Source organism: Cebus imitator, unplaced genomic scaffold, assembly GCF_001604975.1.
Source record: "Cebus imitator isolate Cc_AM_T3 unplaced genomic scaffold, Cebus_imitator-1.0 Scaffold443, whole genome shotgun sequence".
NCBI lineage: Eukaryota > Metazoa > Chordata > Mammalia > Primates > Cebidae > Cebus > Cebus imitator.
Window position 1 is genome coordinate 266702 of NW_016107758.1, and position 17349 is coordinate 284050.

At 54.2% G+C, this 17349-nt stretch overlaps 1 protein-coding gene across 1 annotated transcript in view; it reads right to left on the reverse strand.

The window, feature by feature from the left end:
• Nucleotides 1-10996: 10996 nt before the first annotated feature.
• The window catches only part of ING5 (inhibitor of growth family member 5), a 23032-nt gene continuing 16679 nt past the window's right edge, over nucleotides 10997-17349 (reverse strand). The window contains exons 6-8 of the mRNA XM_017510711.2: nucleotides 13846-13981; nucleotides 13651-13712; nucleotides 10997-12015 (exon numbers count right to left, since the gene is read on the reverse strand). Of these exons, the coding sequence (XP_017366200.1) occupies nucleotides 11973-12015; nucleotides 13651-13712; nucleotides 13846-13981 (241 nt within the window). The 3' untranslated portion in view covers nucleotides 10997-11972. The remainder of the gene's footprint in view (nucleotides 12016-13650; nucleotides 13713-13845; nucleotides 13982-17349) is intronic.

A 17349-nucleotide genomic window follows, 5' to 3' on the forward strand; every position in this document is an offset into this window, starting at 1 on the left:
CCGCCCAGCCCCGCCCCGACTGGCACCCGAGGGTGGCGGCCACGCCCTCGTCCTGCGTTCCCTGAGGACCTCTGGCGCCCCGGCTCCCTCCAGGTAGGGAAGGAAGTAGGCCCGGCGCAGCCCTAGATGCCCATGCAGCCTCCGGAGCGTTCTCCAGAACGAAGCCCGCGGCGAGGGCTTGGCCTCGGGACCTGGGGGCCGCCCGCTCCTCCGAGGCCGAGCGCAGTGCCCGTGCTCCCCGTTCCCCGCGGCCTCCCTCAGCGCCTGCGCGGACCTCCGCTTCCTCCTGTCCCCAGCCTCAGCTTAGGGGGCAGCTGCATCCTGCAGGTGTTCTCTTGCCTCCGTGCCCCAAACCCTTCACATGCCTGGGGGCTCCTGCTGACAGGACCTGCTGTCCCGAGGAGGGCCGACCCCCGGCGGGGCCCCCTTGCCTGAGGCGTCGCCAGCACTTGCTTGTCCTGTGGGCTTTTTTGAGACAGGGTCTTGCTCTGTTGTCCAGGCTGGAGTTCCAGGGGTGATCTCAGCTCACTGCAACCTCTGCCTCCCGAGCTCAAACCACCCTCCCACCTCAGCTGGGACCAAGGCGTGCAACGCCACGCCCTGCTAATTTGCTGTTGTATTTTTTGTGAAGATGGGGTCTCATGTGCTGCTCAGGTTGGTCTCGAACTCGTGGACTTAAGCAATCCACCTGCCTCTGCCTCCCAAAGCCCCTGTTACTTCAGCTCACCCAATTCCATAAGGTTGTCCTCTGAGGGGTGCAGATGATCCAGATCTCTGAGCAGATGAGGGCAGAGAGCAGGAGCCCGAACACGGCCGAGACGGGTCTGCTGAGCTGTGCAGTAGGTGGAGGGCACCAGATGGGTCCTGGTAGTCACAGAGAAAACCTGTGAGCTGGATTTGTCCTGGTGATGAGGCTCTGGAGCAGCAAGCAGTTGCATGGAGTCATCCCTGTCCTCCTTAACTGTCAGGCCTCCATGTGCAGGCCCGGACCCAGAAAGTCTGCAGTCCTGCCTGCCTCGCTGTAATGTGAATATAGGTATTGATCGACTTACGACCTATGCAACTTACGACCATTCAACTTTCCGACCACAATCGCTAGCCACGACTGCTCCGCGTCTGGCAGCACAAACATTGCCCAGCTGTGCGTACGACAGTGCGGACCAGCTTCCGGCAGCACTACCATCTCCGCGTGCACCATTTCAAGTGTTATCCCAGACTCGGTACAGCAATTTGTGTTTTGTGTCTTGGATATTTTTCATCAAACCCCTCCCAATAAACTTCTTTTTTTCTTTTTTGAGACAGAGTTTCGCTCTTGTTATCCAGGCTGGAGTGCAATGGCGTGATCTCGGCTCACCGCAACCTCCACCTCCTGGGTTCAGGCAATTCTCCTGCCTCAGCTTCCTGAGTAGCTGGGATTACAGGTGTTGTATTTGACCGGAGCGTAGAAAGTTACCACAAGACAAAAGTATGCCAGATTGCAGGGTCATTTATTATGCCGGCGACCACAGAGGACTCACGTCTCTCCAACCTGTGGTGCCAAAAGGAGGGTGCCATGATTTTTTATACCCGAAAAACCACCTTGGGAGTGGGGGTGAGGGGCGGGGATGGGGATGATAAGGTTTCGGACATTTCAAGGGCTAGGGGATTCTGTGATTCACCTCCTGGGTGGAGACAAGGGCGGGGGTCTCCGGACATTCCAAGGGCTAGGGGAGTCTGTGATTCACCTCAGTGGTTTACAGAAGTCAAGATATACATTTGTTTACACATCACAGATTTTAGCAGTTACTGATAAGAAAAGGTAAGCAGCTTTACATAGTTTTGAAGAACAAGCTAGCAGTTCTATTTACAGAGGCCAAGGACAGTAGTTATTGTGAGGAGAATGGGGCAGCCATTTCAACTTATCTAAAAACAGTTTTGCATTTTATAAAATAGTTTTGCTCCGGTTCTGGCTCTAGGCCAGCACAATATCACACAGGCACGCGCCACCATGCCCAGCTAATTTTTTGTATTTTTAGTAGAGACGGGGTTTCACCATGTTGACCAGGATGGTCTCGATCTCTTGACCTTGTGATCCACCCGCCTCGGCCTCCCAAAGTGCTGGGATTACAGGCTTGAGCCACCGTGCCCGGCTCCAATAAACTTCTTATACATTTCGGAGCAATGGACCCAAACATCGAACGATTTGCAAGGATTGAATGGATGGCGCACGATGTGTTTCGTCCGTATCGTGAAATTTATGAAGAAACAAAGAGACATACAATTCAGACAAAGCTCACCACGTTTTTGAAAAAACCAACTCCGATAACCCCAGCTGTTGCCTCAGATGACGACATCAACAATCTGCAGCCAAGCACCAGCGGCCAATAAAATGTTTCGTACATGTTTATATATTTTGATATGTTTTGCAATTGGGAAAATGTTTCCTATGGTATTTTTTACACCTGTATTTTGTATTTTTGTATGCACCTGTATTTTGTATGTTTTGCAAATATTAAACCAGTTGTACTGGTAATGCAGTGTTTTACTTAAACTTTACGAATGTAAAAATAAAATGGTGTAGAGATGATACAAATGGCATAAAATGAACAAAGAAAATTATATAACAATAATGAAAGAAAATTATGATAAAATGACTTAAAGATTTTTACAACATTTCACAGTACTGTACATATAGCCTACTCAACTTACGACCAAATCGTGTTACGACGGGTCTGTCCGAACCAATCGTGGTCGTCAGTCGAGCACTAGCTGTAGGCCTCACCCCACCCGCCATTGTAACTGAACTTCCGGTAATGTATGCTCCCTGCCCCCACCTCACCACCATAACTGACCTTACTCTGTAACTTTCCACTGCCCACCCCAAACCTATGAAACCGACTCCTGTGCCACCGCCCTTTGCTGATGCCCTTTTCGGTGTCAGCCCACCTGCACCCAGGTGAGTAAACAGCCATGTTGCCCACACAAAGCCTGTTTGGGGGTCTCTTCATTCAGGGCACACATTTTGACATTAACCACATCCCCAAGGGCCACCTGCCTTCTTCCCAGGTGAATCACCCATGCAAAACTCTTCCAAGTCAGCCACGCATTTTGCTTTTGGACTACTACCCTGGAAAGGAGACGTCCACCTGGCCCTTCTTACCCGGCTGGCTCTTGCTCTGCAGGTCAGTGTGGGAGTTTCCCAGTTGTCAAGTGTGACTGTTAAAATTACACATTCAGGCCGGGCATGGTGGCTCTCACCTGTAATCCCAGCACTTTGGGAGGCCGAGATGGGTGGATCATTTGAGGTCAGGAGTTCAAAACCAGCCTGGCCAACATGATGAAACCCCATCTCTAAAAAAAGAAAAAAAAATTAACACATTCAGGGCCAGGCACACTGGCTTGCGCCTGTAATGCCAGTATTTTGGGAGGCTGAGATGGGTGAATCATGAGGTCAGGAATTTGAGACCATGCTGGCTAACATGGTGAAACCCCTCTCTACTAAAAATACAAAAAATTAGCCAGGTGTGGTGGCATGCACCTGTGGTCCCAGCTACTCCGTCGGCTGAGGCAGGAGAATCACTTGAACCCAACCCGGGAGGTGGAGGTTGCAGTGAGCCGAGATCTTGCCACTGCACTCCAGCCTGGGCAACAGAGAGAGACTCTGTCTCAAAAAAAAAATTACACACTCAGGAACTGGAAAGACAACCACAGATGAGGTCTGTGGACCCCCTTACCACCTAAGCACCACACGCCCTCCCTCCTACCAGCAGGCCAGTGGCATCTAGGACCCCTGGGATTAAGAATGATTCAGAACCCGTAAAGATTACCACCCATGTCATCCCCTGAAATAACTTCATTTTTCCGGCCAGGCACAGTGGCTCACTCCTGTAATTCTAGCACTTTGGGTGGCTGAGGCTGGTGGATCGCCTGAGGTCAGGAGTTCGAGACCAGCTTGGCCAACATGGTGAAACTCTGTTCCTACTAACAATACAAAAATTAGCTGGACGTGATGGTGGGCACCTGTAATCCCAGCTATTTGGGAGGCTGAGGTGAAAGAATGGCTTGAACCTGGGAGGCAGAGGTTGCCATGAGCTGAGATCGGGCTACTGCACTCCAGCCTGGGCAATAAGAGCAAAACTCTGTCTCAAAAAATAATAATAATTGTAAGGTCCAGCCCTTCAGGGTTCTGTGATCCCCTCCCGGCTGGCACGGAGACGAGAAATTGTAGAAATAAAAGACAGAAGACTCAGAGATAGAGAAAAAGAGAGTTTGGGCCCAAGGGTCCACAAATCGCAGAGACCAGCAGTGGCCCCGAATGCCGCGACGCTCTCACTTTTATTGAGTTGCAAATCTGGGGGCAGTGAAGGTAGGGTGTAGGTAGGGCGTGGCCTTAGTGGTCGGTGACTGGGGACAGGGTAAAATAGGGCGTGGCGCACAGGTCGGGGCTCAGGAACTAGCCGAGATGAGGTAAGGAACATAATGTGTCAGCAGCACTCTTCCATACTTGTTAAGAAAGAACAAAGACATTAGTATTTATGTTACTCTTACTGATTATCTTAGAACCAGGTACACACACGGAACGTGACCACTGAAGCACAGCACCACATAGAGACAAGTAAGCTCCCATTGTCTGTGGGCCTCCCTGACAGCTGTCAGGCCATACCGTAAGAGCTTGGAGAATCGGAGTTTCCTCCTATCTCCTCCGGGACGACTCAGCTCTTTTGGACGTCTCCTTCCCTAGCTGGCTAAACAGCGGGCGCTTTCCCCATGCTGGTGCTGTGGCACAGCCAAGGTGCCCTCCAGCAGCCCTTATGCGGGTGTGACAGAGGGTTTAGAGCATCTTGCCTCAGTGTCATTCATTTCACAATGTCACCCCAGGTTTGCATTTCCTACCTGAGAGTCATTAGTAAAAGAATTAAGATCACCTGTGAATAACTAAACTCATAACTACTAGGGTTATATTTCTAGTTACTTCTTCATGATTTCTATGGAAATAGGCTGAGGCTTTTGGTTCCTGCCTTGGCACTTATGGGGTCTTCTCCCTACAAATAACTGATTTTTTCCCAGGGCACAGTCACCCCTAGCAAACCCCACAGATACCCTCGAAGAATGCTTGGAGGAAAACATGGCACATGCTGGTATCAGTGTTGTGGGGCCTTCCCCCAGCATCTCAGCCCCTCTTCCAGCGAGGACGCCAGTCTGTGGATTGGTTTCACCCGGAAGGTGGGAGAGGCCACCCGTCCCTCATGATGACCAAGTTCTTTCCAGGTTCTGTTAATGCCCTGCTCAAGGCAATGCCTTGAGACCCAACAGCTCCTGTTATGTTTGTGTCTCCTGAAATTCATATGCGAAAGCTGTAATCCCTAATGTGGCCGCATTTGGAGATGAGACCTCTAAAGAAATGCTTAAGGTTAAAGGAAGTCACAAGGGTGGGGTCCTGCTCAGACAGGACAGGCATCCTTATGGTAAGAGACACCAGAGAGCTCCCTCTCCCAGTTGGTCATGTCGGCAAATGTGAGGCCGTGTTTCCAACCCAGGGAAGAGCCCTGTACAGCACCGGACACCGCCAGCACCTCGATCTTGGACTTCCAGTCTCCAGAACTCGGAGACATTTTTGCTAAGCACCCCCACCCCCAGTCTGTGGACTGGGACAACAGCCTGATATGGTTTGGATGTGTAACCCCACCCAAATCTCATGTTGAATTGTAATCACGAGTGCTGGGGGAGGGGCCGGTGATTGGCTAGGGGGGCAGATTTCCCCCTTGCTGTTCTTGTGAAGGTGAGTGAGCTCTCAGGAAACCTGCTTGTTGAAAAGTGTGGCACCTTCCCCCTTCACTCACTCTCTCTCCTGCTCTGCAAGACATGCCTGCTTCCCCTCCGCGTTCTGCCATGACGTAAGTTTCCTGAGGCCTCCCAGCCAAGCTTTCTGTACAGCCTACGGAACTGTGAGTCAATTAAACCTCATTTCTTTATAAATTACACAGTCTCAGGTTGTTCTTTACAGCAGTGCAAGAATGGGCTAAGACAGAGCCAAAGCAGCTCCCTCCAGCAGCTTCCAAAGGGCAAGTGCAGCAGCAATCCTGGGCCAACCGTCCTGCCGGAGCACAGCCAGCACCCTTAGAACGACTGCAGCATTCTCACACATGCCTTCCTTGGAATCGACTTCTGATGCTGCAACATGGCAGAGCCCAGCACTGGCCACTGAGCTTCCTGAGCGACCACCAAGGTAAGGCACAGGGTCTTCCCCAGGTCCTCTCCCGTGGTTGGAGAGCGGTGTGCCCCCAAGCTCCACACACCGCTCTCCAACCACTGCACACCCCTTCAAAATTCAGCTTTATACACTTGACTCTGGGAACGACACACGTTACACGTTTCCCAAAATGATGCTGCTATGGCTGGGCCATGTCTCCACCCAAATCTCATCTTGAATGTAGCTCCCGTAATTCCCACATGTTGTGGGAGGGACCGGTGGGAGATAACTGAATCATTGGGGTGGTTCCCACATACTGTTCTCATGGTAGTAGTCTCACAATCTGATGGTTTTATCAGAGGAAACCCCTTTCACTTGGCGCTCTCATTCTCTCATCTGCCGCCATGCAAGATGTGCCCTTCGCCTCCTGCCACAATTGTGCCTCCTCCCCCAGCGTTATGGAACTGTGGGTCCATTAAACCTCTTTTCCTGACCAGCACAGTGGCTCACACCTGTATTCCCCACACTCTGACAGGCTGAGGTGGGCGGATCTGCTGAGGTCAGGAGTTCAAGAGCAGCCTGGCCAACATGGTGAAACCTCATCTCTACTAAAAATACAAAAATTCGCTGGGTGTGGTGGTGCATGCCTGTATTCAGAGCTACTTGGGAGGCTGAGGCAGGAGAATCACTTGAACCTGGGAGGCAGAGGTTGCAGTGAGCCGAGATCGCACCATTGCACTCCAGCCTGGGTGACAGAGCAAGACTTCATCCCCAAAATAAAAAGAAAAAAAAACTTTTTTAAACCCTCTTTTTCTTTATAAATTACCTGGTCTTGGGTATGTCTTCATCAGCAGCGTGAAAACGGGCTAATACACATGCACTTTCAAGTATTTGTTCCAAAAAATACTTTTATTTATTAAACAATATATCCATAATCTATGACATGATCCAAAAATACAGATATACATCTTTACATTATTTAATAAAAAGATTTACAATATTATCTTTCCTTTACAAAGAGAACACAGATAATAATTCCTCGAAAATAAAATCTAACATTCCTGTTAAAGCTGCGTCATCTTTTTGGATGAAATGTGGTTAAGAGTGAACGCCATAAAATACATACAGAGAAAAAAAGAAACTTCAGTAAAATCTCTCCTGAATGGGAACATTTTCTTATGCTTCCCCTGGCTTAAAATTCCTCTCAGCACAGGTAGTGAAGGCCATCACTGCTCACTAAAAATTTAGGAAAACCTTAAGTCTTCAATGTCCATAATAAACATCCCTCACTGCTTTTTTAATTCTAAACCACGAAGACCTAACCTAGGACAGGAGTTCAAGAGCAGCCTTGGCTCTGTGGCCACGTGGGAAGCCACTCTAGGCCAGTGTTATTGCTCAAGGCAGCCCCAGCCAGGGCTCCCGAGGGTGGGACAGGAGGCCAAGTGTGGCAGGGCTGCCAGACAGAGGACGAGCTGGCCGCTGTCCCCATCCGTCCTGGGAAATGCTCCCAGCACCACCCGTCTACACAGCTGCTTCTCATCGCTCCAGGCAGACTGCAAAAACCCAGCCCCCATGGCCCTGGCCAACAGTGGTCTCATGTCCAGCCGCCCAGGGGTCCCGCCCAGCTTGAGATAGGCAGCCTGCTCAGGTGGCCACGCAGGCCTCCGCTCGGCATCCACATCCCTGGCTGCGGCACGTGGGGCACATTCACAGATAGGGAGGGCTGTTTCCCCAGCCCCTGGTTCAGCGCAGCCTGCCTTCCCCTACAGGAAAGCTAGAGGATTTCCTCAGATCGCTGACTGATAACAGCAGCCCTGGAAACAAGGAAAATGGGCAGAGTGCTCCTTCCTACGGAGGTCCGTCGCACAGCCACAGAGGACCCACACCTTCAGCTCAGATGAAGCTGCCAGGGTGACCCACGGGGTCCAGCCCAGACACCCTCAATCCATGAGAGGGGTCTGGAGCTGGGCAGCTGTGGAGAGGGGTCTGGTCCCTGAATCACCCCCAGGGAGAAGGGGGCCAGGCCTTCTGGAGCAAGGCGTGGATGGTGCAAATGTGTGGCACCTGTGTCCCTGCAGGGCTGGGGCCAGGCCAGGGGCCATGACCTTCTTTTCTGGCCAAACAGCCACTCCTGAGTGTGTGTCTCCCACAGGCAGGCACGGCATCAGCCACAGAGCACTCAGGGTTCAGTCAGGGCCCAAACTATAACCCACAGAATTGTCCCATTCTGCTCCTGTTTCTGTGTTTCTTCCAAAACCCTATGCATATTATTTTGGTGATATTGTAAGTGGCAAAAGTAAACACTAAAAACACGTAAGCAAAGAAACTTAAAGAAAAGGCCAAAATTCAGTGCCTGGGATGGTGCACAGTGGCAGGCAGGACCACATCATAACGTGTTAGACAAAAGCTTCCCACACAGAAGAAAGCCAGTCACCTTTCCTGGGAAGGCAGAGAGACCTCAGGAAGCCAGGAGGCTAAAAGCCCGCACCAACCAGCCCAGCTCCTTCCAGGGGGAGCCATGGTGTGAACAGCTCAAAGGTGGAGCGCAAATATCAAATTCACTTTTGAAAAATTGCCAGGCACTGTTTTAGCACAAACTCCCTGCACTTACCTATCTCTCTTCACAAAAATGATAAAAGAGAGAAGAAAATTATGCACAATGTATTCTCCATGATCATTAAATATCTGTGTTAGCAGGGCACAGTGGCTCACACCTGTGACTCCAGCACTTTGGGAGGGGGGCTGAGACGGATGGATCACTTCAGGTGAGGAGTTCGAGATCAGGCTGGCCAACATGGTGAAGCCCCATTTCTCCTAAAAATACAAAAATTGACCAGACAGAGTAGCTCACACCTGTAATCCCAGCACTTTGGGAGGCTGAGGCGGGTGAATCACGAGGTCAAGAGATGGAGACCATCCTGGCCAGCATGGTCTCTACTAAAACTACAAAAATTAGCTGGGTGTGGTGGCACACGCCTGTAGTACCAGCTACCTGGGAGGCTGAGACAGGAGAATTGCTTGAACCCAGGAGATGGAGGCTACAGTGAGCCGAGATCACACCACTGCACTCCAGCCTGGTGACAGAGCAAGACTCCGTCTCAAAAAACAAAACAAAACAAAAAACACCCAACTCCAGCTGAGTGTGGTGGCTCACGCCTGTAATCCCAACACTCTGGGAGGCTGACACAGGCGGATCACTTGAGCCCAGGAGTTTGAGACCAGCCTGGCCAACATGGTGAAAGCCCATCTCCACCAAAAACACAAAAATTAGCTGGGCCTGATGGTGCATGCCTGTCATCCCAGCTACTCGGGAGGCTGACGTGGGAGGATCACTTGAGCCCGGAAGGCGGAGGGTGCAGTGAGCTGAGATTGCACCTGCACTCCAGCCTGGGCAACAAAGTGAGACTCCGTCCCCAGGAGAAAAAAAACAACGAAAACCACACACCTCGTTTCACAGCCGTGGCTGAGGTGTGAAGCGGTGTGGCTGGCCCTCTCCCACCCTTTTCCTTCTGAGCTGCAGGAAGGCAGTGGCTCAGAGGGAGCCCTTCAGGACCAGAAGCTGATGGGACGAGGAGCAGCAGCATGGACCGTGGCCTGCACCTGCATCCAGAAGGTCCACTCCCACCCGCTGCCCCACACCCTCGCCGGCTCCCAGAAAGGACAGGCGGCCCAGAAACATCGGTTTGGCTCAAGAACCGCAGTACAGGAATGTGTCGCCACCCCAACCAGGAATGTTCCAAGGTGTTCTTGTTTTCATTCACTGACCACCAGCTTCTCGTGGGGAGGGCCCCGTCTGAGACACGGAGCTTCACAAGTTCCTCTCCTTAGTAAAACATTAAAAACAGGAGGAAAAGGGCCGGGTGTGGTGGCTCACGTCTGCAATCCCAGCACTTTGGAGGCTGAGGCAGGCAGATCACAAGGTCAAGAGATCATGACCATCCTGGCCAACGTGGTGAAACCCCATCTCTACTAAAAATATAAAAATTAGGCGCGGTGGTGCGTGCCTGTAGTCCCAGGTACTCAGGAGGCTGAGGCGGCAGGACGCTTGAGCTCAGGAGTTCTGGGCTGCAGTGTGCTATGCCGATCGGGTGTCCGCACTAAGTTCGGCATCAATATGGTGACCTCCCGGGAGCCACCAGGTTGCCTAAGGAGGGGTGAGCTGGCCCAGGTCAGAAACGGAGCAGGTCAAAACTCCTGTGCTGATCAGTAGTGGGATTGTGCCGGTGAAGAGCCACCGCACTCCAGCCTGGGCAACATAGCAAGACTCCGTCTCAAAAAAAAAAAAAGTTGAAAAAAATATATAAAAATTAGCAGGGCGTGGTGGCGCATGCCTGTAATCCCATCTACTCAGGAGGCTGAGGCAGGAGAATCGATTGAACCCAGGAGGTGGAGGTTGCGGTGAGCCGAGATCGTGCCACAGCGCTCCAGCCAGGCGACACAGTGAGATTCTGCCACAAAAAAAGAAAACCAGGAGGAAAAGATACAGACGTAGCCATCAGAAGGAAGTGACGTATCATTCGTAATGACTCCCCGCTATGAAGAAAACCAGACTTTTCTTGAACTGGGAACCTCACGCCTCAGTTTTCCCTCAAGTTTCTTTCCGTGGTGTGAGGGCAGAAACAGGCTTCCCTGCATTCCTGGGGAATCCCCTCCTTCCTCTAAACACATAGGACAGGATTTCCGAGAGCCTGCGACGCTCCTGGGAACCACACACTAGTGGCAGCATCGCCAACGTGCCACAACAGAGCAAATACGCACGGCCTTCCCCGCTACCACTGAAAAGGTGGCTCCAAATCAGCTTGGTAAGCACTGACTCAACAAAAAGCACACACGTTTCCTAGCTTCATTCCAGAACTGCTATTGTGGCACAATAAATTCACAACAAATTCACATCAGAGTCCCCTTGGACGGGAGCTGCGGGCCTGGGAACGCACAGCACGAGCAGGGACATTCGTGGTTCGTCAGCTCCAGCAGGCGGGACTCACTTTACAGACACACAGACCCATGATCTTCATGCTATTACGATAATTTCATCTTCACAGTAAAAACGTCACGAATTCCCAGAGAAACGGAACATCAGCCCAGCTGTTGTGCAGTGTCTTGTGGGTGCTGGTCACAGAACCCACCGCTAATCCAAGCTAATGAAGAGCCGTTTACTCCAGAGGTGAATCCCCCGAGGGAGGAGGACTGAAGTCCAAGCTAAAAAGGCAGGGCACAGTGAAGCGGAGGCCACTTCCTCTGGGGAAGAGCCCCCAGCCCTCCTGGGCCTGCCAGTGGTGCCCCAAACAGGAGCGCCCGGCGGCCAGATCCCACGTGGAGTTGGAGTGGAGTGTGAGGAGGCACCCGGCCGCCGAAGCACTGGCCCCACATGTGTGTCTCGGGCGGCCGTGCTCCAGGGGTGGTGGGGTGCACGGAGCTCGGGCTGTACCAAACAGTCCTAGACAACCACAGGAAGGCAATGCCAGGGTGGTGTGGACCAGGGGACGGCATCTCCCCTGCCTGCATGCCTGGCCTGGCTGCCCGAGCTCACGCGTGCCTGTCCACGGCCGGTCAGGCTCCCTGCTGATGCTCAGGGGAAGTCCCGTAAAAGCCACACTCGTGTCATGGCGGCGAGTCCCTGCAAGGTCACCCTTCTGTGCGAACAGGGCTTGGTGGGCTGTTTTAGGAAACATCCAGAATTTCAACTGGACGTTGAGTTACTAAATATCAACCAAACAAGGTAGTTTTAAAATGAAGGGAAATATTGCAACACGAATGAAGGAATAGATTAACTTGCTCCTTGGACGTGGGCACGCAGCTGCTCCTACTTCTTCTTCCTCTTTTCCTGGACACACCGTGGACAGAACCTGTGACGAGAAAGGTGCAGTAAGGCCCTGGGCGCCATTTCCACCAGCGCACAGGGTGCCGGTACCCGCCTCCCCATCTCTCCCAGAGCGGCTAGAGGCCGTGGGCGGGACAGCAGGAGAGACACGCCGAGTGGGGACGCAGCCCTTCTGCAGAAGGCGACAGATACGCATCAGTGAGCAAAACCGATTTTACACCCCAGTGTTCCTCCTGGCCAGGTGGGTCCTTCTTCCCCGGCCGATGGCAGGGTTGGTGGTGCCCTCCATCTGGAGTCCAGCGCGGCTGCAGGTACCAAGCGCACGTGAGCGTGGCAGCCCCTCAGGTGCACAGTCAGCCAGCCCAGCACCCTGCACCAGCCCTGGAAGCTGCTGCCTCACAAGCGCTCCCTGGTGATTCTGGGCTGGGCAGGTTCTGAAGCCGCATACACGGGGGCTCCAGAACAGAGGCCGCCGCTGGCCACTGGGGACGTTCCGGAGGTTCCTACACTGGAAGCAGCCGGCTCACATGTGATGCAGCCATCAGCCCCCACCTGCCCAGGGCCCTCCAACCCCTTCTCGAAACCCTGGTGCATCGCGCCCCGGCCGCACGGTGTGGGGCACTGCGGTGCCATCTGTGCCCGTGGCAGGCCAGCCTGTGTCAGCACTGCGTGATGCCGTGAGCCGGGCCAGACTGCAAGGCATGGCATCCTTTCCCTCTGCGTCCTCACACCGAACACCAAGGAGGACGGCTCTCACCGACCTGGGGCGAGTCTGCCGGAGGTTCAGACACACTGCCACGGTGACCGCTGAGGGTCACACAGAAGGACACGCTCTGATTTCATTTACAGAACATATATCTATGTTTAGATTTTTAGCACAGGCAAACAAAGCCAGGTTTTCATCTTTTTATTTATTTATTCATTTGAGACAGGGTCTTGCTCTGGCGCCCAGGCTGGAGTGCAGTGGCGCGATCTCAGCTCACTGAAGCCTTGGACTTCGGGGCTCACGCATCCTCCCACCTCATCCTCCCGGGTAGCTGGGACCACAGGCACCACCACCACGCCCAGCTAATTTTTGTATTTTTGGTAGAGCTGGGGTCTCCCGATGCTGCCCAGATGACACGGTTTTATTTAAGTGAATCTGAGGAACAACATGCAGAGTTGCCATTGCTGAGGGGAGGCAAGGGTCAGGAAGAGAAGCTGCTCCTGACACCCACGCCCTTCTCCGCCAGACAGTCGGGAGCACAGCCCGACCCACGCCCTGGCTTCGGGGCTCACGCCTGTGTATCTTTCCCAAATCTCCCTGGGGACAAGAACCTCTCATTTCTGATGTAGGAGGATCCCCACCTCCCGCAGTCAGAAAGGCTGTTCTTCAGGAGGGGAATGTGAAAGTGAATATTACGCAACTCGGTAACTGCTGTCCCCGGGTGAGGAAGTCCCTCTGCTAGCTCAGACAGGCACAGCAGCAAAGGGGAGAAACAGCCACACCCAGGGCAGCCAGCCCGCCAGCCACACTCCTGGAGGCCACGGTGGGGCATGCCTACGTGGCTACCGGCCCTAAGCCTGACAAGATCCCGCAACCGAGTGCCCTCTCCCGGGGAGGCCAGCAGTGCAACACCATGCAGCCTGGGAGAAAACAGAGCGAGAGTCCCACACTCACCATTTCCCTTTGGGTTTCGTGGTGAGGTCCACGCAGGCAAAGTGAAACCACTCAATTGGACACTGCAAAATAAAGGGAAAAGGCCCAGTCAACACACCTCGTGCTCTGTACGTGAATCCCAGGAAATGCCAACACCCACCAGCCCCGCCCCACGCAGGACTGCCCCACGGCGCGGACCCCACAGGCCACACTCACGTCTGGATTGTCACAGCCGATCATCTCCCCGTAGGAGACCTGGTGGCACAGGCAGTAGGTGGGTTCGTTGGGGTCCACGGGCATGTCTAGCACGTCGGACGGGTGCACGGACAGGATGGCGTCAGTGAACTCAGACCTGCGGGAGGAGGAGGCACCGCTGACGGCCATGGCGGGAAGTGAGACAGCACAGGCCCTTCTGCCTCTGGCTCAGGGTCCCTTCACCCCAGAACTGCGAAGATGATTATTCCAAAGGGGATATCTATACTGAACTCTGAGCTACACATAACAAATAAGCTTGCTTCCATTTTTCTTATTATCCTTTAGAAATGAAAGCAATTCCCAGGGCCTGCCACTGAAGTCATGCACTGATTGAGCACAAACCTTATGGATGTTTCCTTCTTGGAGCGAACAATTTCAAAACCTCAATAACCCCTCCAACCGTGCAGTGTTCTTCCAAGAATGCACAGCAAGAAAATAATTAAGGAGATGAACAGACTGTCAGCTGAGGGTAGAAAGAACACTGCTACCCACAAAAATTGAGGAACAGCAGCTGGCAGCAGAGGGGTGGAGACCTCACCCCCACCTATGTACCCAGGTGGGGACATGGGGGCACTGGGGGTACCCGAGAGGCTGTGAGATGCAGCGCTCACCCACAGCACGGGGACTCTGGTCCCACTCTGGGGACCTCAGTCCCTCCCCCAAGATGGGACTCCCCCGGGGCCCTCTGGACTCACCTCCCTTCTGAGGCCATCCCTCCAAAGACCCCGGCCCCTTCGGGGACAAACACACGTCACCTCCGCCAGCAGATGGCTGACACTTGAAAGAAGCCTGCTTGCATCCCAACCCAGACTGACAGGTGTCAGAACGGCCAGCACAGAGTCAACAGCTCTCCCTTAACCGTGACCTCCTCCCACCAGAACAGCGTGTGTCCTACGCCCGGGCCCTCAACACCCCACTCAGGCACTCCTGCCCCAACACTCACAAAACCAGCAGCTCCCCACACACGCTCCGGACCACCCCCCACCCACCCAGCTGCCCACCTGGCGCAGGACCCCTTCCGACCACATGCCATTCTTGTCACCCCTCTGTCCCCGCCAGCTCCCACGTGGGTTTCTACACAGCAGGCTGGTGGGTGTTCCCCCCTGGCCACACCTCCCGCCAAGCCTGCCACCTACAGCACCACAGACCTCAGGGGAGACTTTCCCATTTGAAAGGGAGGCACTTGGAGGAAACTGATTCTTTTGTATTTCAGTATTTTTCAAATAAACTTACAAGCTGCAGGTAGTATAAACAGTATATTCCCATTAGTACGGAGAGAAAAAATATCTTCCCTATCCCACACTCCAACCCAAGAATACCTAGCTGCTCTGTAAACACGGCAGGTTAGCTGCAGGAACGTGGCCGTGAGAAGGTAAACAGCCACAGTGAGGGACAGCCACGCAGCAGAAGTCCGGGTCCCAGAGGGAATCAACACTCAGCTTCTCCTTGAATGCCTGTCTAAAGCTTTTCCACGCCTTTGCAATTGCCTGTATGTACACACACACGCGCGCTTAGGCTCAGCACGCAGCCAGCCTCCCCACTGCCCTCTGGCACGGGGCACCTGCCTGTCTGCTTTGCGGGTAATCTGCTCTTCTGCTCTCTGTCTGGGAACAGGTGGGGGTTTCTCTTTATAAATACGTATTATGAAATCCATAAATGCCACAAGTCCACGTCCTGGTGCTGCCAACACTGTTGTCAAACAACCGTCTCAAGTAGCCTTCGGGTCTCTGCTGCGACAGCGCTCCGAGGGTCTACGTCTCAGCCACCTGCCAATTCCGGGCTGCCATCTGTGGCTTCTCCTCCATGGGGCTCCTGCGGTCTCTTTGCAGAGAGCAGGGCAGCACCCTCTGCAGCCAACAGTCCCCAAAGACTCCCTGTGGTGCCATCCTCTTCTGCACTGAGTCTCATTCTGTCTACAAAGCCCAACCCGACATCCCTACTGACTGAGCTGCCATGTGACCTACGTCTCAGCATCACTGGGTTCGAGGGTGCTCACCAGTGGGAGAGGGCTGGGGGCCTGAGGGGATGGCCCAAGCAAAGGCACCCCAGAAGCTGAGGCCAGCATAGAGGGTTCACTGGCCTCTCCAGTGGCACCTGAGGGAGCACCACGGTGCGTGGCCAGGGAGCACTGCTACTGGCCCTGAGGAAGGCTGCCAGGAGGCCATGGGGAGCCCTGTCCCCTGCACAGGCTGGGGCAACCCCAGTTGTCAGCGGCTGCTCCCTGACTCCCTCCGGCACCACTGCCGCAAGATGCACTCTCTGTGCTAATGCCGAGGTGTGGAGGGCACCCCTCACCAGGAGGCACCAGCGAGCCCCTGTGCCCAGCCCGATGGCTTCCTGCCTGTCCAAACTCCAGGATTCCAGGCGCCACAGGTGACACCACCCTTCGTCCACACACACAGGTTCCGTGTTGCCAGAGCAGGGTCACAGGGCAGCAGCAGTGCACGGGCAGCCGTGGGTCACGGGATCTCAGATGAGACTCGAAGTCTGTGCAGTCTGGGAACGCTGCCATTTCAGGAAGGGCCCGGCCACGCGGGGAACAGGCCTGGAGAGGGCAGGCCACAGGGACATGATGGCACATGCTCCCGGGTCCCGAGCAGGGAACAGGACCTGGCTTGAAGTAGAACAGCCTGGCACCACAGCATGACCAAGAGGGGCGTGAAAACCCACTATGCCAATGGGGACAGGGACGTGTGCCACAGAGTCCAGAGCCCAGGGACAGGTGGGCTCCCACACACAGCCAGGAGGATGTCCCTGGAGCCACACGGGAGCACACCCCCACCCTGGCAGGCCCAGGCTTTGGGTCCTCAGGACCCTCCGTCTGCCCACCACACTGCACTACCCTCCTGTCCCTCCTGAAGCTTCAGAGCTGGCCTCACCAGCCCGTCTCAACGTCTTGCAACGGGACAGCAGCAGCACTGACATCCAGGGGCACAGAGAAGGAAGAGATTTGCGCACAAGCCAGATCCAGCCCAGCGCCACGGGGGTCCCACACTTGTCGCCATCTGTGATCATCTTCTCATCTATCACTGCCACAACCTGCCCGGCAGGCAGTGCTGAGCTCCCGGCTCCACTGCTACGCAACAGCGCCATGGCTTCTGTCATGAGACCACGGGATCTTCCTGTGTTTGCACTGAGCTCCCGGCTCTGCACTGCCAGTCCACAGCCCCATGGCTTCTGTCATGAGGCCACGGGATCTTTCTCTGTTTGCGCTGAGGTCCCGGCTCCACACTGCCAGTCCGCAGCGCCACGGCTTCTGTCATGAGGCCACGGGATCTTCCTGTGTTTGCACTGAGCTCCCGGCTCCACACTGCCAGTCCACAGCCCCACAGCTTCTGTCATGAGGCCACGGGATCTTCCTGTGTTTGCACTGAGCTCACGGGATCTTCCTGTGTTCGCGCTGAGCTCCTGGCTCCGCACTGCCAGTCCACAGCCCCACGGCTTCTGTCATGAGGCCACGGGATC